General features: G+C 45.8%; 1 protein-coding gene across 4 annotated transcripts in view; it reads left to right on the forward strand.

The window, feature by feature from the left end:
• APLP2 (amyloid beta precursor like protein 2) overlaps window positions 1-27,122 on the forward strand; it is an 86,450-nt gene extending 59,328 nt beyond the window's left edge. The window contains exons 4-18 of one of the 4 annotated variants that reach the window (XM_039240265.1): window positions 1,340-1,452; window positions 2,688-2,884; window positions 3,265-3,473; window positions 4,842-5,009; window positions 8,241-8,371; window positions 9,474-9,548; window positions 10,734-10,892; window positions 11,990-12,118; window positions 15,695-15,794; window positions 17,301-17,453; window positions 19,041-19,076; window positions 23,386-23,471; window positions 24,863-24,937; window positions 25,287-25,442; window positions 26,767-27,122. In XM_039240265.1, the coding sequence (XP_039096196.1) occupies window positions 1,340-1,452; window positions 2,688-2,884; window positions 3,265-3,473; window positions 4,842-5,009; window positions 8,241-8,371; window positions 9,474-9,548; window positions 10,734-10,892; window positions 11,990-12,118; window positions 15,695-15,794; window positions 17,301-17,453; window positions 19,041-19,076; window positions 23,386-23,471; window positions 24,863-24,937; window positions 25,287-25,442; window positions 26,767-26,868 (1,889 nt within the window). In that variant the 3' untranslated portion in view covers window positions 26,869-27,122. The remainder of the gene's footprint in view (window positions 1-1,339; window positions 1,453-2,687; window positions 2,885-3,264; window positions 3,474-4,841; window positions 5,010-8,240; window positions 8,372-9,473; window positions 9,549-10,733; window positions 10,893-11,989; window positions 12,119-15,694; window positions 15,795-17,300; window positions 17,454-19,040; window positions 19,077-23,385; window positions 23,472-24,862; window positions 24,938-25,286; window positions 25,443-26,766) is intronic. The other 3 variants (XM_039240267.1, XM_039240266.1, XM_039240268.1) reach the window with 3 other exon arrangements.
• Window positions 27,123-27,485: the final 363 nt, after the last annotated feature.

The following is a 27,485-nucleotide window of genomic DNA, read 5'->3' on the forward strand; positions in this document are numbered from 1 at the left end:
TGTCCTTTATAGCTTTCCTTTAAAAAGGATTGAACATTACATTTGATCTGCAACAGTTCCCCAACTTTTTTTTTTTTTTTATCTTTCACGATAATGATAGTTTTTTAGTTTAGGCCATTTGTTTAAATATATCCCTTAATTTGAATTTGTCTTACTGTTTTATCATGATTAGATTCAAGTGGCAAACTCTTGGTAGAGAGACTGTGTAGTGATATTTTCTTCTTTTTAAATTTTGTTTATTTTTTCTTTTTAATTTTTGTTTTTTAAATTTTTTTGAGTGTTTTATTTATTTTTGAGAGAGAGAAAGAGACAGCGTGAGCAGGGGAGGATCAGAGAGAGAGAGGGAGATACAGAATCTGAAGCAGGCTCCAGGCTCTGAGCTAGCTGTCAGCACAGAGCCCGACACAGGACTCGAACCCACGAACCGTGAGATCATGACCTGAGCCGAAGTCGGACGCTTAACCGTCTGAGCCACCTAGGCACCCCATTGTTTATTTTTGAGAGAGAATGTGAGCAGGGAAAGGGCAGAAAGGGAGGGAGACCGAGAATTCTAAGTGTCAGTGCACAGCCTGATGTGGGGCTCGAACACAAGAACCGTGAGACAATGACCTGAGCCAAAGTCAAGAGTTGGACACTTCACCAACTGAGCCCCAGTGAGATTTCTTCTTAGGACATCACATATGTCAGCGTGTCGTTGTTGGTGATGTTAAGCTGGTCACCTGGTTCAAGTAGTGTCTGCCAGAGTTTTCGTTGCAAAGGCACCCATTGCCTTCTGTCGATGAGTCTTGCCTGAATCACTTATTACAGTGGTGCTTTGTCTTAGAGCTTCATATTTTTAGGTACACAACGGGCCAAAGTAAGATTCATCCATACTTTAAAGGAACACCCAGTCTGAATTTCCTGGCGATTTTGTTGTTAGAACAAATGTGGGCAGAAATTGGGATATAAGAGGCTAGGAATGTTAACGTGAACTCAGAGGTGGTGGTATCTCAGAGTATCTCTGTTCATTTGAGATCATGGAATCGTTAGGGGCAGGGGGATTCCTTTTCCTGTTCCACCCTTCCTGTATTCTGATAGCCCTGCAACTAGACTCTAAGGGATTGGAGGCCAGGAAGAGTGAGGAATGTCCCAGGCATCATGACCTTAACTAGGTCCAGGTTCTACCTGGAGCTGTAACATCCAGCTGACCTTTGAAGATTAGAGAGGGACATCAGCTTACATAAATTAGAGACTGCTTCTGTGTACATATGACTGTGTAGCTGTCCTAATATGCAGCAAAGGTCCTTTATACCTCGAATCATCATCGGATTTGCTCATAACAATGCTTTCTCTTTTCCAGTGGGTGAATTCGTAAGTGACGTTCTACTCGTTCCGGAGAAGTGCCAGTTTTTCCACAAAAAGTGGATGGAGGTGTGCGAGAATCACCAGCATTGGCACACTGTAGTCAAAGAGGTAAAAGAATGGATCATATGTTATTTTTCTTACTAAGAGAGAAAGTAACATTTTTCTTCCTAATCTCCTCATGATTTCAAATTGCTTTTACTCTCCCTTTACCTCTTCAAAGTTTGTAATTCCTTGTATTTTCTAAATTAAAAATATTTTGGGGTGCCTGGGTGGCTTAATTAGTTAAGCATCCAACGTGACTCTGGGTTTCAGCTCAGGTCATGATCTCACGGTTTGTGAGTTCAAGCCCCGCTTCTGGCTCTGTGTGGACAGTGAGGAGCTTGCTTGGGATTCTCTCTCCCTCTGTCTCTGCCCCTCCCATACTCACCCATGCTTGCTCTCTCTCGCTCTCTCTCTCTCAAAATAAATAAACTTAAAAAAAATTTTTTTAGGGCCTCCTGAGTGGCCCAGTCAGTTAAGTATCTGACTGTGGCTCAGGTCATGATCTCATGGTTCATGAGTTTGAGCCCTGTGTAGGGCTCTGTGCTGACAGCTCAGAGCCTCAAGTCTGCTTTGGATTCTGTGTCTCCCTCTCTCTCTGCTCCTCACCCCCCCCCCCCCGTCTCTGTCTCTTAAAAATAAACATTAAAGTTTTAAAACAAATTTTAAATAAAAATAAATATTTGGGGGGATATTTTTGTAGGGAAATGAGTTGTTGACAATCCAGCCCCTAAAGTTAGGGATGGTGAAGATTGTTAAGCAAGGATGCTATCTATGAGATTCTGAAGGAGGCCATCCCAACCCCTAGGACCTTAGGGTAGAAATAGCCAATTCTAGAAAATCTAGGTCTTAACATGTATCCTCATAGGATTAGATGCTGTTTCATTCTTCCAGTGAGGAGAAATACCCTTTCTGACCCTCGTCTTCTGTGGTTAAGTTGGATCTCTAGTGAGTTTCTTTGGTTGGATTCTGACACAATGCCCTCACAGTGAGCAATGTAAATTATCACTGACCACCTCCAGCTGGCATTGGTAATTATGAGAACTCCTCCCTTTTCCTTAATTTTTTTCTAACTGTGGGCTTTCATTGTTTCTGGCCCAGGTGATGATTATCCATTGCAAGTTAAGCAAAATTTGTAAATCTTCTTAAAATAATAGCGTCACAACTTGTCGACAGAAAATTCATGTGTCCATGAGAGAACGCACAGTGATTTGATAAGGGTTTCTTTTGGAAGAAGCTAGTGATCGGGGACTATTTGACAAAATTTATTAATGTTCTGATGTTGGGTCTGTACTTTCTTTTAGGCCTGTCTGACTCAGGGGATGACCTTATATCGCTATGGCATGCTGCTGCCCTGTGGGGTAGACCAGTTTCATGGCACTGAATATGTGTGCTGCCCTCAGACAAAGATTATTGAATCAACCGTGTCAAAAGAGGAAGAGGAGGATGAGGAGGAAGAAGAGGAAGAGGATGAAGAGGAAGACTATGATATTTATAAAAGGTAAACGCTCCTCCTGCACCTGTGCAGTTGTTTTGCTGGTGGCAGTGGACTGCGGCCCCTCCCTTCTGGATAAAGTGGGCATTTCCTTGTTCCTGTTGGAGGTAAGTCAGCTGGCATTTCATCGTCACCCTGATTGCAGGCCTGCCGGCAGCTCTGCGCTTCCTATTCTGGGGCCACTGTATTTTCTGCAGGCTAATGCAGTGCCTGCCCACTTACTCCCCTTTGCTGTTGTAGCTGGGCTGAGGGCTGTAGTGGCACAGCTAAACGTGAGTTGAGCTTATTTCCTGTCTCTGTTTTTGTGTTTCAACATAGGGAAGAGACTCATTGTGCTTTGCACATAGGAATTGGTGTTAACCTTCCTTTTCTGTTGTGACCTTTAGTGAATTTCCTACCGAAGCAGATTTGGTGGACTTCACAGAAGCAGCTGTGGATGAGGATGACGAAGACGAGGAGGAAGGGGAGGAAGTGGTGGAAGACCGTGATTACTACTACGACACCTTTAAAGGAGATGACTACAATGAAGAGAACCCCACTGAACCCAGCAGCGACGGGACAATTTCACAGAAGGAGATTACTCATGATGTTAAAGGTAACCTGACGTATTAAAATCCATCTGGTATTTATTTGCTTACAATTTTGGACTGCATTCATCACAGGTGAGTACAGAGCGCCTGGACGCTGACATGAAGTCCACTCTCCAGCCGGTTGGTGGTGCCATCTTAGCGCTGGGTGGCCAGGCTGCTGCCACACTTGGGGAGGGACCCAGAGCTGAATCAGAAACTGTCGTTGGCATTGTAAGGACTAAACTACAGAACAGGGACCAGAGAATAAGGGAGATAATAATGGTTTCTGCTTGGCTGGGATTCTTCCACATGCAGCCTGCAACGTCCTCTCCCCTGGGGGAACCCCCTCCTCAGTACTTCTGAAGCCCTGACCTTCTAGAATGAAATTAACTTCCTTGTTTTTTTACCTGAGTGTGTTCCCATCTGTAGGCTGCCCTGTTGGTCCACCAGAAAGAGGTCTGTGACTGGGAGGGTGGCCTTTAATGACCTACTGGTGAGGGATCGGGGCCAGCAATTTTTTTCATCCTGTCAAATAAAAAGAGGGAGGGGGACCATCTAGAGCCATTTACATGCAGCCTGCTGGAGAGTGTCTGCTTGATGCCATTTAAGATCTGAAGAATTATTTAGGACCCCTGGTAGGGGAAATGCTTAGTCTAAAAGTTTCTTTTCTTTTTTTAATTTTTTAAATGTTTGTTTATTTTTGAGACAGAGGGGGAGAGAGAGAGAGAGAAAGTCTGTGAGTTGGGGTGGGGACAGAGAGAGACACAGAATCCGAAGCAGGCTCCAGGCTCTGAGCTGTCAGCACAGAGCCCAACATGGGGCTTGAACCCATGAACTGTGAGATCATGACCTGAGCTGAAGTCAGACACTTGACTGAGAACACTCAGGTGTCCCGACAGTCTGGAAGTTTCTGATTCATCTTGGAGAACATGAAGATGTACACTGGAGACCCCTGAGTAGCATTTCCTATAGTTATCACTACTAAAACACCCTCTTCACCCGCATTGGTCTCCTGTGGTCCTTGATACCACGATGATTGACAAGTCAGGCAAAATATCTCAGAAACGGGAGGCTCACAGAGCTGTGAGATACAGAATTCCTCTCCATCAGTCTAGACTCAAGACCGTGTGAGAAACACTGTTTCCACTTCCTAAATGTCTTTACTACAATCAGGATGGAAAAAAGGCTACGTCCTCAGGAAGGTCGGGCTCGAGTTGGTGAGCGGGTCCACCAGGGCTCTCAGGGTCCGCCCGGTCTTGGCCTCCGCTGACATTCAGCGGGTCGTCAAGCTTGTTGCCTGGGCCTGGCCCGTCCTTCTCCCCCCTGCCGGCCCACAGCACTGTGATGGAAGCTGCTGCCTCTGTCCTGCTGACACTCTGACCGTTTTCACACAGCTGTCTGCTCCCAGGAGGCGATGACGGGCCCCTGCCGGGCCGTGATGCCCCGTTGGTACTTCGACCTCTCCAAGGGAAAGTGCGTGCGCTTTATATATGGTGGCTGCGGAGGCAACAGGAACAATTTTGAGTCTGAGGATTATTGTATGGCTGTGTGTAAAGCGATGAGTAAGTCCCGGCGCGCTGGCTCCATGCAGCGGCTCTGTCCTGTCCGGCGTTCTGTCTCTCCTGGCCGTCCCGTGACCGCGTCTGTGTCGTGCTCCCTTGCCGACTCAGGTGTTGACTGTCAGTCGTTTTCTTCTCATCTCTGTGCTTTCTAGACCTAGGCTTTGCTTCCTGTTGGCACTCACGAGCCCAGTTTTGTACGTCCATGCTAACCGTGGGTCTGGTGGTGGTGTGGTGGTGGTGGTGGCGTGTCCTCTCCCTGGCACAGCGGAGAGCCGGGGCCCTGTTCGTTGTTCTCCTTCCTTGTATCTGTGGGCCCCCGGAGGGCCTCTGTGTTGCTTTGACTGCTGTCTCTAGTTGAAAGGCACAGAGGGGTGAGCAGGTTGGCCATGAGTTCTGCATATTCTTGTTTCCATTCTTTCCTCTTGTTCTTGTCTTTGAGCTACCCTGTCTCCCGCCCCCATGGTACATGTTGGCTAAGGGGGACACCGCTCTTCTCAGAAGGGACACCAGGAATACTCCTGGGAGTCTAGAGTATTGAAATATCTTGCTTTATGCGTTCTGGGGGGAGAGCTCTGCAGCTGAAGGGTGGTAACTGTTTTTCCAATGTTTTGGCAACATTGGATCATGTGGAGCTTTAGGGAATGAAAGAATTTTAGTTTTTGTGTCCTTTGTCACAGAGGAAATTCAGTGGTTCAGCTGAGTTGGATTTACTTAGACATGGGTAGGAGAAGCTTTGCTTTTCTCCGTGGTTACCTCTCTTCCTTTCTAAGGCCCTCTTTCTCTTATCTTGCAGTGGTAGATAAGATAGGTTTGGAAGATCCTCTAGCTGGGCACTCATTTCTTTGTTCTGATTCTGGAACTCATTAGAATAATGAATTGCTAGTCATTCCTGGTATTTGCTCAAGAGTTTTGGCCATCGCTTCTGATGGATTTTCACTCAAATACCTCCCTGTTCCTCTTTCCTCCCCCCCGAAAAAAGATGTTTTAAAATTTTTTAAAAAATGTTTTTATTTATTTCTGAGAGAGAGAGCACCAGCAAGAGAGGGTCAGAGAGAGAGGGAGACACAGAATCTGAAGCAGGCTCCAGGCTCTGAGCTAGCTGTCCGCACAGAGCCCGACGCAGGGCTTGAACCCATGAACCGCAAACCCACGAACCGTGAGCTGAAGTTGGACGCTTAACTGACTGAGCCACCCAGGTGCCCCACAAAAAGATGTTTTACATCTTAATATAATATGATGTGCTTTTAGCACTTCCACTCCAACTGCTGCTCCTTTGTGGAGAGGCTGTTTTTATTAGAAATCATTAAAAATGTGGAAACAGTATGAGTCCTAAGGGGACCTTAGTGGCAGAAACTTTTATTCAGGGAAGATGTAGAGAGAGAAATTATTGTGATGTTTCCTGCTTTGGAAAATTACTTAAAATAAGGGGCAACAAAATGTTAGTTGGGGGTGAAGTCTGAAGAATCAGGGGTCATCAAAGATCTTACTGAACATGGAGACGCTCTTGCTTTATGTTCCATAAAGGATCGGATAGATAGTGCTGTAAGATACTGTGGAATGGCGGTTCTCCAGGAGTTCCCTGATGCGGGTGTAGCTGGGGGAACTTAACCACAGAGAAACTGTGTGCATGTACTTGTGGGGTCCCTGGCTTGAGCGCTCTGAGAGCTCAGAAGTATCACTGTGGCTCTTCTCAAGTTTGTGCTCCCCCCTGAAGGGGTGTGAGGGGGCGAATGTGCAGGTTTTGTGAACCAGTCGTTTTCACAGGGACAGAAGGATGTGGTTCTGGGTCTGGGTGCCCTCGCATCTTTAGAACCAGACCTCTGGGGCTGCTGTGCCTTTACCTTTTTGTTCCGGGAGTGGATCCAGGCAGCTTGTGTTTTATATCTTTATCCAGCTCAGTGATACGAACAGAAGACCGTCTCCAACACATAAGCCTTGAGGCTGGAGACGTGCGTTGCTGATGGCAACGCGCTCATTGGCACTGAGGGACTTCAGTGCTTTGAAACTCTCCCAGCTGAACTTCTATCAGGGGGAATGTGGTTTGTGAATCTGTATATTCTAATTTAGTTAATCTGAAAATTGGCTGTGGTGACCCTCTTTAACTTATGTAGGAGCCAAATATTCTCGACAAGATTTTAATTGTAGCTTTTAGGTTTACAGCTAAGTAAAAATGCTTTGATGGAAGAACTTTGGAGTGGCTGATTTGTAGTACATTTGTCAGGTCTGTAGTTGTTTTAGTGTCGTATTACAGGTAGGCAGTTCTGGAAATTAGGTGAATTTATCTCTGAACTGAAATTTGTTGTGTTTGGTGTTTGCTGTCCACCGAGGTCTAACGTATGATACAGCAAGTTGGACAAGCATGTTTTCTATCCTTCCTCTCTGGCTTGGAAAATTGGGAGTGAACTGGGCTAATAAGAGTTTTTCATAGGGATTTCTTTAGGGGTCCAGTAGATAAACTTGTCCTGTCAGACCTTTCCTTTGTGAGGCTAAGCTCCGTTGTTGTGTTGTGTGGATAATTCTGTTGCCTAGGGCCAGTAAGACCTTAGCTTGACTAGCAGTGAGGAAAGTGCATTCTAATGGGTTTTGCTGCCTGGTGGGTGATGACCTGGGAAGGCCAGTGAGCCCAGAGCCAAGTGTATCTTCACATTCTGTGGTGAATCCTTGTCAAATATAGCAATTTAGTGTTGTCCCTCATCTTTGGTATGAGGGGCTAAGACTTGTTCAGTCATATTAAAAAGTAAAAAAATTATATAACTAGAGTAGTTTGGACTTTCCCTAACCAGTCTGTATGCAAAGACCATTCAGCGCTGAAGTTCCTTTCAAAATGGAGCATTTGTGGAAGTTGCCTTTAGAGGCCTGATGTCTGCCCTGGTCTCTGGCCAGAAGCAATCAGTGACCGCAATAAATAATTCGTTTTTAGGTTCTAGGATTTCAGGAACTGAGGGAAGGTGTAGAAGTGATTTCCTTTTCTTCCCCTGAAGTCTTAAGTAGATGCCAAGGACAGCAGGGGCCAGGGACTGGCCTGGTGGCTGAGAGTCACAGAAGGAAGGGGGTGCAGTACACTTTAACCAAGTGGAGTCTTGGCAGGCAGGAGCACCTTGTACCATGAGCGTGGTGTGAGACGAACTAGTCCTTTCTGCAAGTCCTGAGCTTGATTTCCTTCCTAGAGCACAATGTACTTTCAACATTGGGCCTGGCCCTGAAAGGGAACCCCCTCTGATTTTGTTCCAGTTCCCCCAACTCCTCTGCCAACCAATGATGTTGATGTGTATTTCGAGACCTCTGCAGATGATAACGAGCATGCTCGCTTCCAGAAGGCTAAGGAGCAGCTGGAAATACGGCACCGCAACCGAATGGACAGGGTAAACCTAGGCGCTCCCCTTCTGTTCCAGGTGTTTTGCACTGGGTAGTAGGGTTTTCTTAGTGGAAGAAGAGGGACACCACTCCCCCTAGATGGTCACGCTGTGTTATGACAGGTGAAGTGTGAATAAAAGCAGGGCTCCCTTCTGGGTGTGACTAGCCCCTCCCACTGCCCCTCCCCCATCTCATAATATAATTAGCCTCTGAGTGCTCTGCAGAGCAGTTCCTGTAACCATTATGTTCTTGTTATTTTTCTTTGCTATTAACTAGCTTTTAAGAAAATTTTCTTCTGAGGAGGGAAACTTTATATCTTTGTTGTAAATAGAAAGCTAGTATCATTTGCCGTTTAGAACAAAGTAACTGTAAGAATATATTAGATGAAAGCAAACCTGTATTAATATATTCTAGCTTAGATACTGTTGTCTGCTGAAAGTTCTGAGTCTCAAGACTTTCCTTTTTTTAAGATTTTATTTTTAAGTAATCTCTACACCCAGTGTCGGGCTTGAATTTACAACCTTGAGATCAAGAGTCACACGCTCCACTGACTGAGCCAGCCAGGCGCCCCTCGGGATGCTTTCTTAAAAAAGTTAGAAGTGTTAGAGCAACATGAGCACTGCAGTGCAGCTTTCTCCTAGTTACTGAGAAAGATTGAAAGAAAATTGAAAAGCATTTGTTAGGTCTGAATACAACTAAAATCTCACACATTACATGTGCTGGGCTTACGCTTCTGGAAATATTTGTTGACTTCATTTCATCCACAACAGTTCAGAGAAGTAGGTATTAAACATGCCCCCACCCCCTTTTTTTATGTATGTGTGAGGAGACTAAGGCACAGAGACTTTTAAATAACTTGCCCAAGGTTATAGAACAAGGAGGTCATGGAATTGACCTTGTTTGTTTGTTGACCATTGGAGTCCAGGACCTTCTGAGATGGTACTTCTGCGAACAAGCTAAAACTACCCTGAGCTCGTGAGGGGTCATATGAGGCGATTTCCTTTTGCACGGTTTCCTACATTAGATTTCAGGGCCTGGCGGTATTTTTAGAAAATGGGATTGTTTCAGAGATGAAGTCTCTGATGATCATGGCTTTGACCTTTGTTCTAGGTAAAGAAAGAATGGGAAGAGGCTGAACTTCAGGCCAAGAACCTCCCGAAAGCAGAGCGGCAGACTCTCATTCAGGTAAGATGGGTTTTCCAGGGACACAGCCTCGAGCCTGGTCCTCTAAGGTCCAGTCAGAGCCACAGCCCAGGAAATTAGCATTTGACACCTTCTTTTAATTGAGAGCTTATGTTACAGGAAGTTTTAACTGGCTTGCCTTTTTCTTTCCCCCTACGTCTCAACTAGCATTCTCTAGAATTGATCACCAATGGTACAAGGAAAGCAAACCAAACAGAATGTACCTAATTCATGCCAGCAAGCAAACCTTAGCTGGCTGTGTTTGTTAATTCTGCTCTCCTCAGTTCATCTTCGTTCTTAGGCTGTGATTTGTTTTTCAGCAGTATTGAAAATTTTTTTTTTTTTTTTTGCAGACTTCTTGAAAAGTCAAAAGCCAGACAGTAAAACACTATGATACCAGTTCATCTCAGACTTTGCAAGAATGTAACATTAGAATCAGCAACAGCTGCACCCCACCTTGAATAGAAGAGCGTGTTGTTAGGAATAGGGATAGCAATTTATAAGACTGATTAGCGTTTCATAAAGCTGATTGCATTTTAAATCAGTTTGTGTTTATGATGAACTGAAATCTTTCTTCTCAGGATGTTAACACTCTGTTGGAACACCTTTTCTTTCTTAGCAGTCGTCAAGAAAATCTTAAGAGTGTTCATTCCTACGTAGCCAATGCATCCTATGCAGGGAAATTTAGTTCCACAGCCTTAAACTTTACCTTTCGGCCTGGCCAGGTATTTCACAGATAATTTGCCCTTCAGGACATCAGTGTGGATGACTCAGCATAACCCACCACATTACTGGGATAGATTTCAAAATATAGCTCCTGTTGGTCTGTGTCTCCAGATTTGGAACTGGGGCACCTTTGCCACAATTTGGAAAGGGCAACATTCCTTCTTGTGCAGGGCACATGGAGAAACCTTGCATTGGGCTTGCTACACTAGGGATTTCAGTGACAAAGTGCTAAGAAGTCCCCTGCCCCTCAGACTTAACATGCTCTCATTAGATAAGGCAGTACTTTTCCTGACAGCAATCAGATAAAGTGTATTTCCATCTTACCCTTGCTCCTGCTCTTCTGGACCTGTTACCGGCTCGCACAGGCTCTGGGCGAGGAGGCACAGTACTGGGGTATTGCTGTGTGTGCGCTTAGACTTCCTCCAAGTACCATTTCATGTTGTTCCTGCCTTTCTGGTTTAGCACTTCCAAACTATGGTTAAAGCTCTAGAGAAGGAAGCAGCCAGCGAGAAGCAGCAGCTGGTGGAAACCCACCTGGCTCGAGTAGAAGCTATGCTGAATGACCGCCGTCGCATGGCTCTGGAGAATTACCTGGCTGCCTTGCAGTCCGACCCACCACGGGTGAGTGATGTGCAGAGCCCATTCACAGAGAAACGGTCCCCTCGATGTCACCTCCTCTAAAGTGGTGTATGTGTAGAACGTGTATGATGACACAGAGGTCAAAAAAATTACATTTTTATGATGAGTTCTGGCAAGGGAAGAGAAGGTAAGGAAAGAAGAGGAGGGGGAGAAAGGTGTCATGTTCTAGTATGTTCTTATGTCATCTTAGCATTACACTTTATGCTTGCATATGCCACCTGTGATCTGGAAGTGTCTTACCCTGGGAAAGCATACCCTGAGGATATTGGTTGGTAGTTACTCAATTACTGAATTTTTGTAGTAGCTTTACTTTTTTTTTTTAATGTTCATTTTTGAGAGAGACAGAGAGACAGATTGTGAGCTGGGGAGGGACAAAGAGAGAGGGAGACACAGAATCCAAAGCAGGCTCCAGTCTCCAAGCTGTCTGCATAGAGTCTGATGCCGTGCTTGAACTCACGAGCTGAGCCATGAGATCATGACCTGAGCTGAAGTCAGACGGTTAACCAACTGGGCCACCCAGGCGCCCCTTTGTAGTAGCTTTGCTTCAAAGAATAAAAACATGGCTTTTGAATAGGCTCTGTTGTAATAAGATTATGAAGAAAAGGGTAAAGGCGCTTATATCGAAGCCCTTTATGCTAGTGGTCTCACACTTCATCTTTCTCTCTAACCTACCTTACTTTTGGGGGATGGAAAGTACTGGAAAGAAGGATATTGGTATCCTTCTTAGGTGAGCAAGCAAAGTCTTCTCTGGGTGATACAGGGACTGTCTACCGTGTAATTAAGGTGTTGGACCCTGAGCTCAGGAAAGAGGACAGACCAAGGAGGCCAACGGCCTGGAGATCCTGGAAAACACTGTTCCTTGAGGAGCCAAATAACTTTGCAACTTAGTTTTTGGTACGTTATGTAGAAAGGTAGTTTCTTCTTACTTGGGAAGCTTAAAAGCTTTAAAAAGCACAGCTTTCCTTTTCCGTGCCTGGCTGACCTTTACATTCTTGGGTGACTTTTTTTTTTAAGCTGTGCTTTGCTGCCTATTTTCAGTTCTGTAGTATCTGTACTCAAACTACTGTTCTCTCTTGCAGCCTCATCGCGTCCTGCAGGCCTTGAGGCGTTACGTCCGTGCTGAGAACAAAGATCGCCTGCACACCATCCGTCACTACCAGCATGTGTTGGCTGTTGACCCAGAAAAGGCAGCCCAGATGAAATCCCAGGTACGCTAGACACTGTCAAATTCCGGCAGGAGACGATCTCTAATGGGGAGGCGCTGCTTTGACCACTGGTCGGGCAGCACCGATAGTTGTGCTTGGAAAGTGACAAATGGTTATTAGATTATTAGCGTACAAGAGTTGGTTTTTGCAGAGATACAGTTTTTAAAATCTCTTTTCCATACTGTCTTAAGTCCTTTCTCCTTAAAGAGTTTCTGAAAGTTTAGGAATGAATGACTGTATTGAAGAGATAAGTCCATTTATTAATCTTTTTTTTTTTTATCTGTTTATTTCTGATGTAGGGTACCACCAGAATTAATATTTGAAATCTTTTTCTAGACAACTGTATCAAGCAGTTCTTAAAAATTGGTGTCATTTGTACATTAGTTTTAGTTTAGATGGGTGCTGGTTTTGTCTCGTGGAGGGTCCAGCTTTCCTTCGCAGTCACCTGCAAGAGGTTCGTCTGGACCCTCTTTCTCATTTCGGTAATGTCCACGTGTTAACTCGCGTTTTACTCTCCTGTATTTGTACATAAGCCACCTGCCTGCAGGATTGCTGGCTTCCTTGTAAACCAGCAAGTCTAATAGCTTAGCCCGTTGGGTTTTTTTTTTAGAGGGCCTTGTGAAGACACGATTGATCTTATTTTCTTTCCTTTCATTTTTTAAACTTAGCGCTGTGCTGACGGTCCCGTGTCTGTGGGATGCACTTGCCCATGGATACCTGCGCATCCCCCCAGGGACCCCCCTCCCAGCCTCTTGCTGAGTGTGTACGAGGCCTGTGAGGCAGCCTGCCCAGAAGTCCTAGGAGTCTTGCCACTGGAGTGGTTGAGAAGTCTGTGGTTCTTCTCCCTTGGTTGAGAAGTTCGTGTGCCTAGTGTCTATATGCCAGACCCCACTAGCATCTGACCTTGCAAAGCTGGATCCCTTGTGTCCCCTTGAGCAGTTCACAATCAGCATGGAATTAATTACCGTAAAGATGAAAAATAACTATCCTTAAACATAGAGTTGACTCGAGTCGTTGGGCACTTGGGGGGAATGAGTGAGAGAATGGGGACAGGGATGCTGTGGGGGCCCTGGGAGGCATCTGGGGCAGGGGCCTGGAGCTCAAGGCTCTGCTTGCATTAAGCTGGCTGCAGTAGAGGAGAAGGCAAAAGGCCAAGTCCTAGCATGGCTTCCAGGAGGTGTAAGCAGAGAAATGCATCCATCTTGACAGAGGCTTGATTTCTCAGGTCTCCTTGGTTTGGGAGGGTGGAAATAAGAGACCTTTGTTCATTTTTTTTGGTGGAAAAACTAGACTGTCATGTAGTATTTTACAGAAAAAGAGCCATTTTTATATGGTGAGACTAGAAGGAAAGGACTAGGGAATGAGTAGTGTACCAGCAAGATCACATAGTGCCCCACCAGATGGCACAGGAAGTGGAACTCTCCCCCGTTCCTCGTAGACCTCAGGGGGGAACCAGCTCTCCTGTGTGGTAGTCACTCTGTGCTCTTAGTCCTTAGTTCTGGTGAACCTTGGCTGCCGACTTACATGAACTTTTGCATGGTCCCTTTGTGTTAATCTACACTCTAGAAAATGCTGAATATGTTTAGCCTATTGTAACGCGCGCATTTGGTCTGGGATGTGAGTAGGATGGTGCTCTTACCCCTCATGTGAGCTCACAGCTCACCATGAGGACACTGCTGTCCAGACCCCCTGTGGTCTAGTTCTCCTGTGGGCATAGGAACCGTCCTCAGTCAAGGGGTCCTTAATTCATCTGAAGTATGGCAATGTCAACATACACCAGGACTGTGGGTGGTGCATTTTCTGTTTCCATTTGCATTTTTTCTCTAAGGCACATACTACTCTTGTGCTTTCCCATCAATTTACTTGATTGAAAGAATGGCAAATATAAAATTAAATTGCTTTCATCCCTGCTTTTAAAGGTCAGAGAGACATCAATCTACAATAAAAGCATCTTTCCATTTAATTTTTTTTTCCATCTTGACCATGTTAAATGGCTTCAAGCCCACATAATTAATCCACTGGGTTAGAGCACCCTCTTTAGGACAAGCATGGGAAGTGCAAGTGTGACCAGCTAGGAATAACCGTCCTGAGTTGGCTTGCGTGAGCTACAGCAGCATGCCTCACTGTGGCCTTGGGGTGGATGTTAGCCCACATCACCTTTCATTTCCACCCAAAAGCTTCAGAAGTAAATGGCCAGTTTTGATGCCCCCCCCCCCGCCCCTTTTCTAAAAGCATGAACAATCTGGGATTATTGCATTCAGAAAAGGTAGTGAACCGTGGAAGACGGATGGTAAATGAGTCTTTATCACCCCTTAAAATCAGGCTTACTTATACCTCAGTGTAAAGTTGTGAAGAAATAACTACTTTAGTTAAATATGAATAAATTAGTTCTGTTATTCACCACGATAATCATTTCAAGCAATTACCTCACTAAGCAAAATCCATGAATGGCTCCCTCTCCATTGCCAGTCTGCTTTTAGCCAGTGATTTCATTCTCTTTTTACCCCATCTAATTTGACCAGTGGTAAAAATTGACTCTTTGACTCAGCAAAACCTTACCTAGTGTCTCTCATTGTACAAATTAGGGTTCTTTTGGTGTGCCTGGGTGGCTCTGTCAGTTACGTGTCTGACTTCAGCTCAGGTCATGATCTCACGGCTCATGAGTTTGAGCCCTGCACCAGGCTCTGTGCTGACAGCTCAGAACCTGGATCCTGCTTCGGATTCTGTGTCTGCCTCTCTCTACTCCTCCCCTGCTCATGCTCTCCAAAATGAATAAACATTTAAAAAACTAAATCAGGGTTCTTTTAAGCTGAATTAGTATAGTTAGTAAGTACCTCTTATAAAAACCAAGTGAATAACTGCCTAGTGAAAGTTTTTAAATTAAATAAAATTTTCTTTTTAACTCCAAGCACTCTCTGGATAAATTCTCAGATCACCAAGGGGTATTACAGTCTGAACATATTCCCGTAGAGCAGCCCCCTATCATTGGAGGCTTTGCTCTCCACAGTTAGCCGTAGCCCGGGAGCGAATGATCTTCTGATGTATCATCAGGAGGTCAGTAGTAGCCTACCTTTAGGTCACAGTGCCTACATCATTCATCTTGCCTCACGTAGGCATTTTATCATCTCACATTATCACAAGAAGAAGGGTAAACACTGTATAAGAAGATATTTTGAGAGACTGAGACCCCATTAAGTAACTTTTACTACAGTATAATTGTCCCGTTCTGTTATTAGTTATTGTTAATCTCCTAACTTTGCCTAATTTATAAGTTGAGCTTTATTGTAAGGGAAAAAACTGCAGTATGTGTGGGGCTCAGTACGGTATGCAGTTGCAGGCATCCAGTGGAGGGCTTGGAAGATACCCTCCACAGATAAGGGGGGCTGTTCTACTTCAGTGGTCAGTAAATAAGGGTGGGGATTAATGCATTTCTTCTGCCCAGCTGCTTTGCTGGACTCTGCAGAGAGTATACTTTTTCCGCTGATCTTTGCGGAAGTGTGTGCATGTGTCCTGTCTGTAAGTTTCATCCTGGCCTGGCTCTGTCGGTAACGAGGCCTCTCCACCATACTGTACTTCCAGGTGATGACACATCTCCATGTGATTGAAGAGAGAAGGAACCAAAGCCTCTCCCTGCTCTACAAAGTACCTTACGTAGCCCAGGAAATCCAAGAGGAAATCGGTGGGTGCTGTGTTTGTACCGAGGTCCGGGGGAGACTGGCCGAGCTCAGGGGTGGCAGCTGTACAAGGTTAGAGAACTAGGGCCGGCCAGGGCCAGGAAGCTGGGCGGTAGCACGCTGGGCTTTAGGTCTGGAATTCACTGGGGCTTAGGTGGCAAGGTCAAGGAGTAACCCAGGACAGATGTCCTGGCGGTGAGCCACAGAGCGATCCTTGAGTTTCTTAACCACCGGAAGGGTAACATCGAGGGTGTGAAATTGCAAAGACCAGGAGAGCTTCCTGTTGCCCTTTTCCCCGTTAATTGCTGATGCATCTCAAGGCACCTATTTTACACACATTCTCACTTCCTCTCTCCCCCCTCGTCTTCATCTTGGTTTATTTGGCAAATATTTATTGTGTCTACTGTGTGTCACAGAGGTAAAATGGTGCATGAGCAGACCGTATATCCTGGAGGTCACGTTATAGTAAGAGACAGACCAGAAAACGAGAAGGAGTGCCACGTGGGGGCGTAAAATAGTGTGGAATGCTGGAGAGTGGCTGGGTGGTCAGGGGGTTTGTCTTGGGCTCAGTCACCTAAGACCCTCATGACAAGAAGCAGCCATCCATGCAAAGACCACAAGGGGAAAAACGTTGTTAGCAGAGGAAATGACTACTTCAGAGGCCTGAAGTTTAAGTCCAGTGTGGACACATTTGAGTAGATCAGTGTGGCTAGACCTAGGGAGGGAGAGACAGGGCCAAAGAAGTTGGCAGAGGCCAATTTGTTCAGAGGTTTTAACAAAATCCAGGAGTTTGGGTTTTATTGTAGGATAAATAGAAAGCTGTTAGAGCATTTTAAACTAGGGAGTGACCAGATCTGGATTATGCTTTTAAAAAGAACGCGAATTTAAAAAAAGAATTACTTGGCTGCTACGTGCTATTAAAATTAGAAACCTGCCAGGAAGCAATTGTAAAAATCCAAGCGACAAATGCTGGTCATGGCACTGAGATGATAATGGAGGAAATAAAGAGATGTGGGGGCTTTTGGGCACGTGGCAGAGGAAGGGCAAACGGTGCGCTGCTGGGCTGGATGCCGGAGGTGAGTGACAGGAAGGCATCGAGGGTAGTGCCCAGCCTGCCATGGTCAGCAGCTGAGTGGATGGTGATGCCGCACTTTACTGAGGAAAAGCGTATTCTTTGTACGCGATAAAATAAAAGTTGGGCATTAAGTAGGGGTATAAAGGGGGCTGTTCAGTGAGTCGGGGGTCGTGATCTATGGAGCGTATTTAAAACTGTGCCATTGGATGAAACCGCCGAAGCAGAGTGAGTTGATAAAGAAGAGGAGTGCCCGGGACAGGGTGCTGGGGTTCCGCGCTGCTACAGGATCAGGGGTGCAGGCAGGAGGGCGTCGTCCACTGAGAGCTGGCGAGATGCTCCCCTCAGCAGATCCCAAGTTCCATAATGCTATAAATCCGCCTGTTCAGACTAGCGGTCCCTCTGAAAGCCGGTTCCCTGCCGTGCCTCTCTTTGTCAGACGAGCTACTTCAAGAACAGCGGGCGGACATGGACCAGTTCACGGCCTCTATCTCGGAAACCCCCATGGACGTCCGGGTGAGCTCCGAGGAGAGCGATGAGATCACGCCATTCCACCCTTTCCATCCTTTCCCGTCCTTACCTGAGAACGAAGGTGTGTATGATTGACAGCGCAGCTTCTCAGTGGGTCTGGGGGTGGGGGTGGGCTGGTGGCCTGGGTTAGAAAGTTGAGGGTAGAATTTTGAACCTGAGTTGTGTCAGGGAGGCTATTTTCCTGGTGACAGTTGGGCACGGAGATGGAGACTGGATTCACTGAGCACCTACTACATGCAGGCACCTTGCTGGTTGCCTTCAGATCATTAGCTTCAGTATCACCGTGAGGTTAGTACTATTTCTCCCACTTTATAGATGGTTTGCTGAACCCCTCTGGGTTTTTTGTTTTTTTTTTTTTCTCTTTTTTCTGGTCCTGTCAGCTGACTCCAGAGTGTGTGACGTCTTGCACGTGGAAGTCACTCTGCTTAAAGAGCACTTTCGTGTTATATTAGGTCATTAGCTTTTCATAATAAGCCAGGGAGCAGGCAGTGGAGGCTACAGAGGTGACTTTTCAAGGTGACACCTCTGGTGCCAGGGGACTAAGAAGCCAATGTCCCTCTGACTCCCTATCTTTCATGTGTTCTTCTATTCCCTTGCTGGTTCTTGATGTTTAAAACGATCTTTAAAAGCTGTGGGTGTGCACCAGAAATAAACAAGCTGCTAAGCTCGGTGCCCTGAGACCAGGCTGTGGAATCAGTTTCTATTTATTTGTCTGCTGCTATTGCTGCTGATGGTGGTGATGATAAAAATAGTGGCCACAGCTATAGAGTCCTTATCATATGCCAGCTTTAGCTAAGCGCTGTGCTCGGATGCTCTCATTTAATTCTCAAAATGGCCCTCTTAGGTAGGTACTGGGAGTGTCCTCATCTGGGGATTCCAGGATTTAAAGAGGTTAAGTGCCTGCCCAGGCTCACGTAGCCTGTGGGTGGAGAGGAAGGATCTGAACCCAAGCTGATGTGGTCCTGCAGTCCTGGGTCCTGTCACCTACCCCTGATCAGATGTAGCGGTGCCGGGACGGAGACCCAAAGAAGGTGCTAAATGGGGAGGTTGGGGGACATCCATCCTGCTCAGCCTTCAGACTCAAACCGAATCCCTTCTGCACAAGTTACCCCAAAGGTACCAACTTACACGGTTGACCCTGCAGTAATAAAACAGAATACGAGAAAGGAGCCAGAGAAGTAAAGAGACCCCACTTCGTTCCTAAAACCTGCACTCACAAATCCCGTGCTTGCGTGGGCCTGTAGAGCAGCCGTGCTTATGTATCCTGTTTGGGGGTGAGGGCATCTCAGGCAGGTCTGCACTAGAACCCGGTCTCCTTGTCAGAAAACCACAATCGATACTGACTGTATTTTTGTTATTTTCTAAGAAAAATAACTTTGTGGGCTAAGCTAAATAATTTGGGAATCTGCCCAAATCTTTCCCCAAAGACCCAAGACAGACTTACTTCTTTCTCTCCTACCCTCCAGTCACACGGTGTGGCTCTTAGCTGCTGGTTTGTTTATGGGATATTTCAGGCATGTTTTTAAGGAAGAATACTTTTTATTTACGTTATAGAGAATTCTAAGATAGCAATTTTGAAAGAAGCCATTTTCTTTCTTAATCTCCTTTTTGTGCTATTTTTTTGTTTTATTGTTTTCCTTTCTGCTAGACACTCAGCCGGAGTTGTACCATCCAATGAAAAAAGGTTGGTCTGTCAAAGATGTTCCCTTTAAGACCTCCATTCCTCTGTACTTCCCCCGTGTGTCGGGAGGTTCATTTTCTGTTTCATACCATCACCTGAGATTTTTCCACTTCATTTCTCGAGTTGTGGCTGTGAGGGGAGCCAGAGTTGCCCTGGGGCCAGCGCTTAGAACCCAGTGTCCGTGGTACTGGTTACAGGGTGCCCGTCCTCAACTTCCTTTCTGGATGTCCAGGGAATACAGAGTAACCAAAACAGATATTTTTATGAAACAGTTCATCTGGGTAGATTTGTTTTTTTAAGTTCAATTATTTTGAGAGAGCAAGAGAGCGTGAGTTGGGGGAGGGGCAGAGAGTGAGACTCCGAATGAAGCTGGCTTTGCGCCCATCTCACAGCGCAAGATCATGACCTGAACTGAAACCAAGAGTCAGACGCTTCACTGACTGAACGACCCAGGCACCCCTCATCTGGTTAGATTTTTATACGTATGTCCAACTTAAACAGGTTGGTTGGAATTGCTAGTATATTTGAAAATATACTTAATTTAGGGGGCAGGTGGAGAGTCGATTTCTTTTGCCTCTTTCCCCCCACCTCTGCTGCTCCTACTACATCTTGCCCTTTCCTTTTAACTGTGCCCGGCCCTGTGTCTGTGCCCACTTGTCTGTTACCACTAGTCTCCGTCCTGAGTTTAGCATTCCTCAAACACTTAGAAGCTGATGGATGGAACAGGTTGTGACAAGTGGACTCCTGTGTGGTAGTGAGTGTCCAAGCTTCAGAACAGGCTGGGACCGTGTAAGCACAACACTGAGTGCCTCGCGTACGTGGCCTCACTTCTTGCACTGCGTGCACCTGCTGGCTGGGGCTTCAGCTGTCTCTGACAGATTAGGTGGTTGAAAAAGCCTCAGACTGTATGATTCGCTCTGAGTCCTGACTGTAAGAAGTGGAGGAATCCAAACTTAAACCCAGTTCCTTTGTCTTCAGAGCCTGTGCAATTTCTGTTGCATAAAAGGCCGCTGCATTTCCCCAGCTTGTTGCGTGGTCCGTGGCCCTGGGGTCATTGTGAATAAGTGCATATGTTTCATGTTCTTAGTGTGTGTTGTTATGAGCCCACTGGCTTTGGCCGGCTATGGATGCACCAGGCTATGTTCTCTAAGAATTTGATGTTGTTTGTGCCACGGCTTTTTCTCAGAACTGAAGAGTGCCATTTCAACCTTACAAAAATCACTTCTACGTTAAATGCTTGGTTTTGTTCTATTTGGATATGCCTCTTCTCGGAGGTGACTCTGAGCAGTGCATCTTAGATATTTATAAAGACGAATCTCCTAGAAGTTTACCTGGGTTTCGCCCACATACTTCAATTGTTATTAGTTGGAATAATTTAAACATTAACTTTTGTTCTCTAACGTCACTTGATTATGCCTTTTTTTTAAGAGCCAAGGTGATTTTGGTCAGTGTTTAAGAGAACACGTGAGTTATACCACCAAAGGAGTATCGGAACAGTTTAGACTCGTCATAGGACTTTAAATTAGTTGGTTCAGTGCCGTGTTATTTTTCATGTAGGATTCTATGCCCTCTGACCTTACAAATCCAGAGGAGGAGAGAAAAAGTGATGGAAGGGATCGAATTTACTATGTTGCTCATCCGCAACATTGCTGAGACGGCACCTTGCCAGGTTCTTCTTTCTCAGTCGGAGTGCACTGTTGCTGTTTAAGTGGCATTTTGAGACTATAAAAGTCAGCCCTGATTTAACTTCCCCTAGAATCAAGTTGGGAAATTCCTCTTTAGGATGAAAGCTTGAGGAAAAACCAGCATTATTTTGGGCTGCCTTCCGATGAGCGAACGCATTAGCTAGCCCGCACATCCCGCACCCGCAGTAGCTGTTACTGATGGTGTGTGTCAACAGCGAGCCTGGTCGTGAGCTGGAAGGCTTTGTTCTGTTGGGTCCTGGTGTCATGGGCTCTGGCAAGCCCAGGGACAGCAGTGCTTGGCATATACTCATGTTTCAGTCCTACTCACATGCAGGTGATCACCTTAGAATGAGGGATGTGCCGTCCGGTTGCTCTGTTTATAAAATATTTTTTATTTATTTCTAGGAGAGAGAGAGAGAGACAGCGTGAGCAGGGGAGGGTCAGAGAGAGAGGGGGAGTCACAGACTGAAACAGGCTCCAGGCTCTGAGCTGGCAGTCAGCACAGAGCCCGACGCGGGGCTCGAACCCACGAACCGCGAGATCATGACCCAAGCGAAAGTCGGACGCTTAACCGACTACGCCACCCAGGCGCCCCTTAGCAGCACATTTATTTCTATGTTGCAGATTGATTCTTAAAAATATCTTTGATTACTTTGTAATCCTATGTATTTTGTACACATAAAAACATTCTGAGAAGACATTGATAACTTTCACCAGATTTCCCAAGGGGTCCATGGCCCCCAAAGTTTTGCTTTTTGAATAAAAATTATTACTGCCTATCATCATCATCATTATTTACTTTTCACTTATTCATTTATTCAGCAAACATTTATGTGACCTGCTCATCTCTCTGGTATGTCCTGGTCTAGATCCTAAGGGTACAAAGATTCCTGCCCTCAAGGAGTTAACTCATGGACTCATGGACAAGACATCCGTTCAGATTGAGAAACAAGTAAGCAGAGGCTGAAGAGGCAGGCAGCTGCGAAGGGAGAAAGACAAGATCCCAAGAACATGGGAAGGTCAGAGTGCAGGAGTGGTATAGCATGCCAGACTCCAGGCCCAGGTGCTCTGGATTAGATATTGTCAAAAATCCAGGGCAACTCTGTGATTAATGTTAAAAAATAAATAATAGGCCACAAATGGAGTCACTTGTGCTAAGTCCTCCATTGGCAAATGAAGACTTAATACTTAACCTAACTGCAATTTCAGTCCTACAGGAATATAACCTTTAGCCAGTCAATCTGGAATTACCTGGTCAGCATTACTGAGATAATTTGCCTGATAGACCTCTGACTTCCCTCAAAGGAAGGTGACTCTGTCTGAAACAATATGTCCTTTGATAGAAACTTCCTTTTTCTACCACCTTCTGCCTATAAAAGCTTTCCATTTTGTACAGTTCCTCAGAGCTTCTTTCTATATGCTAAGATGGGGTGCTGCCCACTTCATGAATTGTGGAATAAAACGAATAAATTTTCAAAAATTGTTAAAAATGTTTTTTTATTTATTTCTGACAGAGAGAGAGAGAGAGAGAGAGAGAGAGAGAGAGAGACAGCGTGAGCAGGGGAGGGTCAGAGAGAGAGGGGGAGTCACAGACTGAAACAGGCTCCAGGCTCCCGGTTGCTCTGTTTATAAAAGGTTCAAAGCGTGGACATTTATATAGAACTATGTATCTTAACTATTAACAAAAAGCTTATAGGGTTGGTAGAAAGCACATGGTTTTTGAAACTAAAAGTAAAGAGGATTGCTCTGCAGTTTTCCTCTGCCTGGATTCGTGCTGGGTTCAGTCGAGCCGCATCTTTGGATGCTGTCATTTGGAGTGCCACACACAAGTGACGTGGGCTCAGGCGATGTCTGACCTTGACAAGAGGAGTGTGGCTAGCCTTGCTCCCTTTATAGAAAGGAACCTTCCACCCTCATGTTCGAATTCTCCTTGTCTGTGGAACGCCTCCTTCCTGCTCATTCTTGAATCACTGCTGAAGATGTGACATCTGTGATCCAGGCCCGCAGAGGGTTGCAGGCTAGAGGGAGACACAGAAGAAAATGAAGATAAACAGTGATTTCAAGTGCTGTGAGCTGGGAATGTCTCCCAAGAGAAGCCGCAGCTTGAAGGACAACTAGGAAGGGTTGGATGTCAGGGAGGGTATTTTAGGCAAAAAGAATTGCCTGTGGGATAAAACCTGAGGCTTGAGGCAAATGTGCAGATTCATTGCCCGCGTGATGGTTTTTCCACCCAAAGGGAGCCCAGGGTGCTGAAGGAGCAGGCTGTGGGCTCAGAGGTGCTCGGTAATGTCACATGGGGACATTCCCTGTTTTTCTGTGCTAGAATGCCTCTGGACTCCACTTCTGCTTATCTTACAATAAACATTCTGTTCTGAAGGCTAGCATTGCATTTTTCCAAGTTGGGTATTAAGTAAGCACTCTCTCTTCCTCCATTAAACCCATCGGTCCTCTGAAAAATGCCTGTACCATTCATCCTTATAGAGCACAGTGCATCCTTAAAAATGGGAACAAAGTAGCATATCATGTAGGACCGGGGGAGGCGGTCAGTGAGGGCTCCTGCTTCTGTGAGGTTAGCACGCGATCCGTCCATCCTGGGAAACACTCAGCTGTGATCTCTCTCCACACAGGATCTGGAGTGGGAGAGCAGGACGGAGGACTGATCGGTGCTGAGGAGAAAGTGATTAACAGTAAGAATAAAGTGGATGAAAATATGGTGAGCCATTTCTCCCCTCCGCTGTGCCCTGTTTTAATTTTGAGACTAATTAGAGTGAGTGGCATTGTTGTAGACACTTTCCAGATGAACCTCCCATGTGTGAGCTTCCATGTGGGAGAAGATGGGTGGGCTCCAACTGCCCCCGCAAATCCGTTGTATTCCTTAGCATCTGGGTAGGAAAAGGAATAAAGAATTATTTTTCAGCCATAGCTCTCTCCTTGTGCCACACAGTAGGGGAAATATATTTGCAACTAAAGACATGAATAAAATACGAGAGGCCATTTTCAAGTGAGTATAGAGATTTAATAACTTGTAAATGGAATAGAGTCAGGTTTGGTTCTTACGTTGCCTTTGATTTATACATACTATTAGTTTTCATCATTTTCTATCACTGACATTTCTGGATTATCCTCAGCTGAGGGTTTTTTTTTTTTTTAATGTTTATTTTAGAGAGAGAGTGAGCAAGCATGAGTGAGCAGGGGAAGGGCACAGGAGTGAGACAGAGAATCTGAAGCAGCTCCAGGCTCTGAGCTGTCAGCACGGAGCCCAATGCGGGGCTCGAACTCGCAAACTGTGAAATCATGACCTGAGCCAAAGTCGGACGCTTACACAACTGAGACACCCAGTCGCCCCGATATACATATTTTTTTTTAAATGTTTTATTTATTTCTAGGAGAGAGAGACAGCGTGAGCAGGGGAGGGTCAGAGAGAGAGGGAGTCACAGACTCTGAAACAGGCTCCAGGCTCTGGGCTGGCAGTCAGCACAGAGCCCGACGCGGGGCTCGAACTCACGAACCGCGAGATCATGACCTATGCGAAAGTCGGACGCTTAACCGACTAAGCCACCCAGGCGCCCCCATATTTTTTAAATTGTTTTTAATGTTTGTTTATTTTTGAGAGAGAGACAAAGAGACAGATTGTGAACAAGGCAGGGGCAGAGAGAGGGAGACAGAGAATCTGAAGCAGGTTCAAGGCTCTGAGCTGACAGCAGAGAGCCCGACATGAGGCTTGAACTCATGAATCACGAGATCATGACTTGAGCCGAAGTCAGATACCTAGCTGAATGACCCACCCCGGCACCCCCTGAGTTTGATATTTAAAGGTGACTTCTTGGTAATTTATCCTGTAATGTGTCTCCATAACGGTTACCTAAAGGACAAGGCAAGTGGAAACACTTAGGGAACCAGCGGCAACACAGTAACTTGTGTGCACACTTGCTTCTTCAGGGGTTTGGTGAGTGGATTTGCAAGAACGTGACAGAACTGCTTGGTTAGTGGGTGTCCTCAGGTATCTGCCTCCCTCCACCAAATAAGCAGAGGAGAAGAGAAGCAGTTCCATTTATACTGAATGTCCCCTCCCACCCAGTTGCTGATATTCCCATACCATTCCAGGTCATCGACGAGACCCTGGATGTTAAGGAAATGATCTTCAACGCCGAGAGGGTTGGTGGCCTGGAGACAGAGCCGGTATGTATTCAGTCCCGGAACCTAAAGGCCAGGTTTCCTGTGGGTCTCGGCTGCTTCTCTCGTGTCTTCTCATTTCCAGTGGAAGGTAGAAAGATGCCCGTTGTCTCACGTTCTCAAAGGCCCCCAGCCCCACCTTTCCATATTTTTGGGTAAGAAAGCTAAAGTTAGGATCTCCGTGGAGATTAGGAAAAGTGGGAGTTCTCCTTGCAGGGACAGTTCCCTGGAAAGCAGCATCTCGGAGCTGCCTCGGTGTCGGGGTCATGACTGCAGGAGCCTGGCCACCCGCCTGCCGTCTTTCACATTGTGCGAATGGTCACTGAGACTTGTCGCACACCTGTCTTTATCGTAGGAAGCCGTGGGGCCACTGCGGGAGGATTTCAGTCTGAGCAGCAGTGCCCTCATCGGGCTCTTGGTCATCGCGGTGGCCATCGCCACAGTCATAGTCATCAGCCTGGTGATGCTGAGGAAGAGACAGTATGGCACCATCAGCCACGGGATTGTGGAGGTGAGTAGCGCGGCTGTCTTGTGACTTGGCCTGGAGGTGGTGGTGCTTTGCTCTGTGCCGTCAGGGAGGCTTATGGAATTCAGACATCTTAACTGCATGGGCGCTGCAGTTCAATCAATTATTCACTGGATTATTAGATCATGCTTTGGAAGTCAGTCCCAACCGAATTATCTTGATCCTATCACAGAGGGCTGTGCCAGCTCTGACTGTGAGTGTGAGGAAACCATAAGAGTATTTTATGCTGCAGAGGGTGAGAATTTCATGAGTGTTTTCTTCTTTCAGGTATGTTAGATATTTGAGAATGAGGATTGTTGATACTCATGTTTATTTTTGGTTTTGTTACTGTTTTTGTTGTTTTTTTTTTTTTTTTAAGGAGCAACCCAGGTATATGATGGATCAGGCAACCATGGCAGTCATGAATGAATCAAATCTTAAAAATATGAAATAGGAGTAGTAGTTTTTTTTTTAACGGGGAAGAAAAGCAACAGGAAATTTAGAGCCAGAGCAGGCTATTTTCTGTTCCGTCTTCTGCTGGTTCATAATTAGAACTGCTTACCACTCATTTTGTGGTGGGGGATGGGAACAGCCAGGGTGCCTTGGTTCCAGAAAATGAATATGATAAAGAATATGGAAAATTGGTTCAGATGTATGCCCACCTCCTGCTGGACACTGACCTCATTGTGGAATTTCATTTTTTAAAAAATGTTTTTAAATGTTTTATTTATTTCTGAGAGAGAGAGAGTGAAAGAGAGTGAGCATGAGCAGGGGAGGGTCAGAGAGAGAGGGAGACACAGAATCTGAAACAGGCACCAGGCTTCTGAGCTGTCAGCACAGAGCCCAACGCAGGGCTCGAACCCACGAACCGCGAGATCATGACTTGAGCCGAAGTTGGACACTTACCCAACTGAGCCGCCCAGGCGCCCCTCGTCGTGGAATTTCAGAGCTGGAAAAGACCCCCGTGGATCTTGGGATCCCAGTTCTTATTTTCTAGGGAACACTCCCCTGGATTGGAGTAGTAAATAGCAGTACTGAGACCTGGTCATCACCATGGTGCTAGCGAATTCAGTTCCCTCTGTTCTCTAAGTCGGACGAAGCTTTTAGGACTTGAGCTTTCAGAAGCTTACTTGCTTCTTTTCTTTCTCCTCCTCTTGTGTTCCACTCCCCCCTCACCCCCCCAGCTCTTGTCTGGTGTACCCAATGAAAATTGAACACGTGGTGGACTTCACTTCCCAGGGGAGTGCGCAGCCAACAGCTCAGGTCTTCTGGTGTCCTGTGCAGTCCTCTTTGGGTACAGTGCAGTGATATTCCCTCTTCGTTCCTCCAGGTCGACCCAATGCTCACCCCAGAAGAGCGTCACCTGAACAAGATGCAGAACCATGGTTATGAAAACCCGACCTACAAATACCTGGAGCAGATGCAGATTTAAGTGCAAGAAAGCACGTGGCAGCGCCGGCTGGAGGAGGTGCTGCGGGTGGGCCAGCAGGGGTCCCGCGTTTCGGATCAACTACTGGCCCAGCAGTTGCTTCCAGAGGATTCATCTGATGTGCAGACCTTCTGGATCATTAGGACTCTAAAGTACTACTGTAGAATCACAATCTCCATTCTTTTAAATGGGTGAAAAATGTTAATATAACAATATATGATATATAAACCTTAAATGAAAAAATGATCTATTGCAGATATTTGACTGATGTAGTTTTCTTTTTTAAATTAATCAGAAATCCCACTTCTATTGTATTGTCTCACATATGCGCTCTGTAAATGGGAAATGTTGGTTTTCGGTGATAGACTGTACATGCAGGCCGTTCCAGCTACATTGTGTAAATCACTCCTTTAGGCTCATGCACCTGTCCTGGTTTTTATTAGGAAAAAAGAAAATCAAGCTAAGGCAGTCAGTATTCCCTTTTTAAATGAGCCAGTTTTCAGAAAGTTGCCCAGAAACAAAACATAAAAGGGAACCGTAATTGACCATTCGAACACGTCATGATGCCCTCGCAAAATTATTTTAAAAGACCAGTTTCTTGGAAGTCAGGTGTCCCCAGT

The sequence above is a fragment of the Hyaena hyaena genome, unplaced genomic scaffold, assembly GCF_003009895.1.
Source record: "Hyaena hyaena isolate Hyena2069 unplaced genomic scaffold, ASM300989v1 scaffold_171, whole genome shotgun sequence".
In the NCBI taxonomy this organism is placed as follows: Eukaryota; Metazoa; Chordata; class Mammalia; order Carnivora; family Hyaenidae; genus Hyaena; species Hyaena hyaena.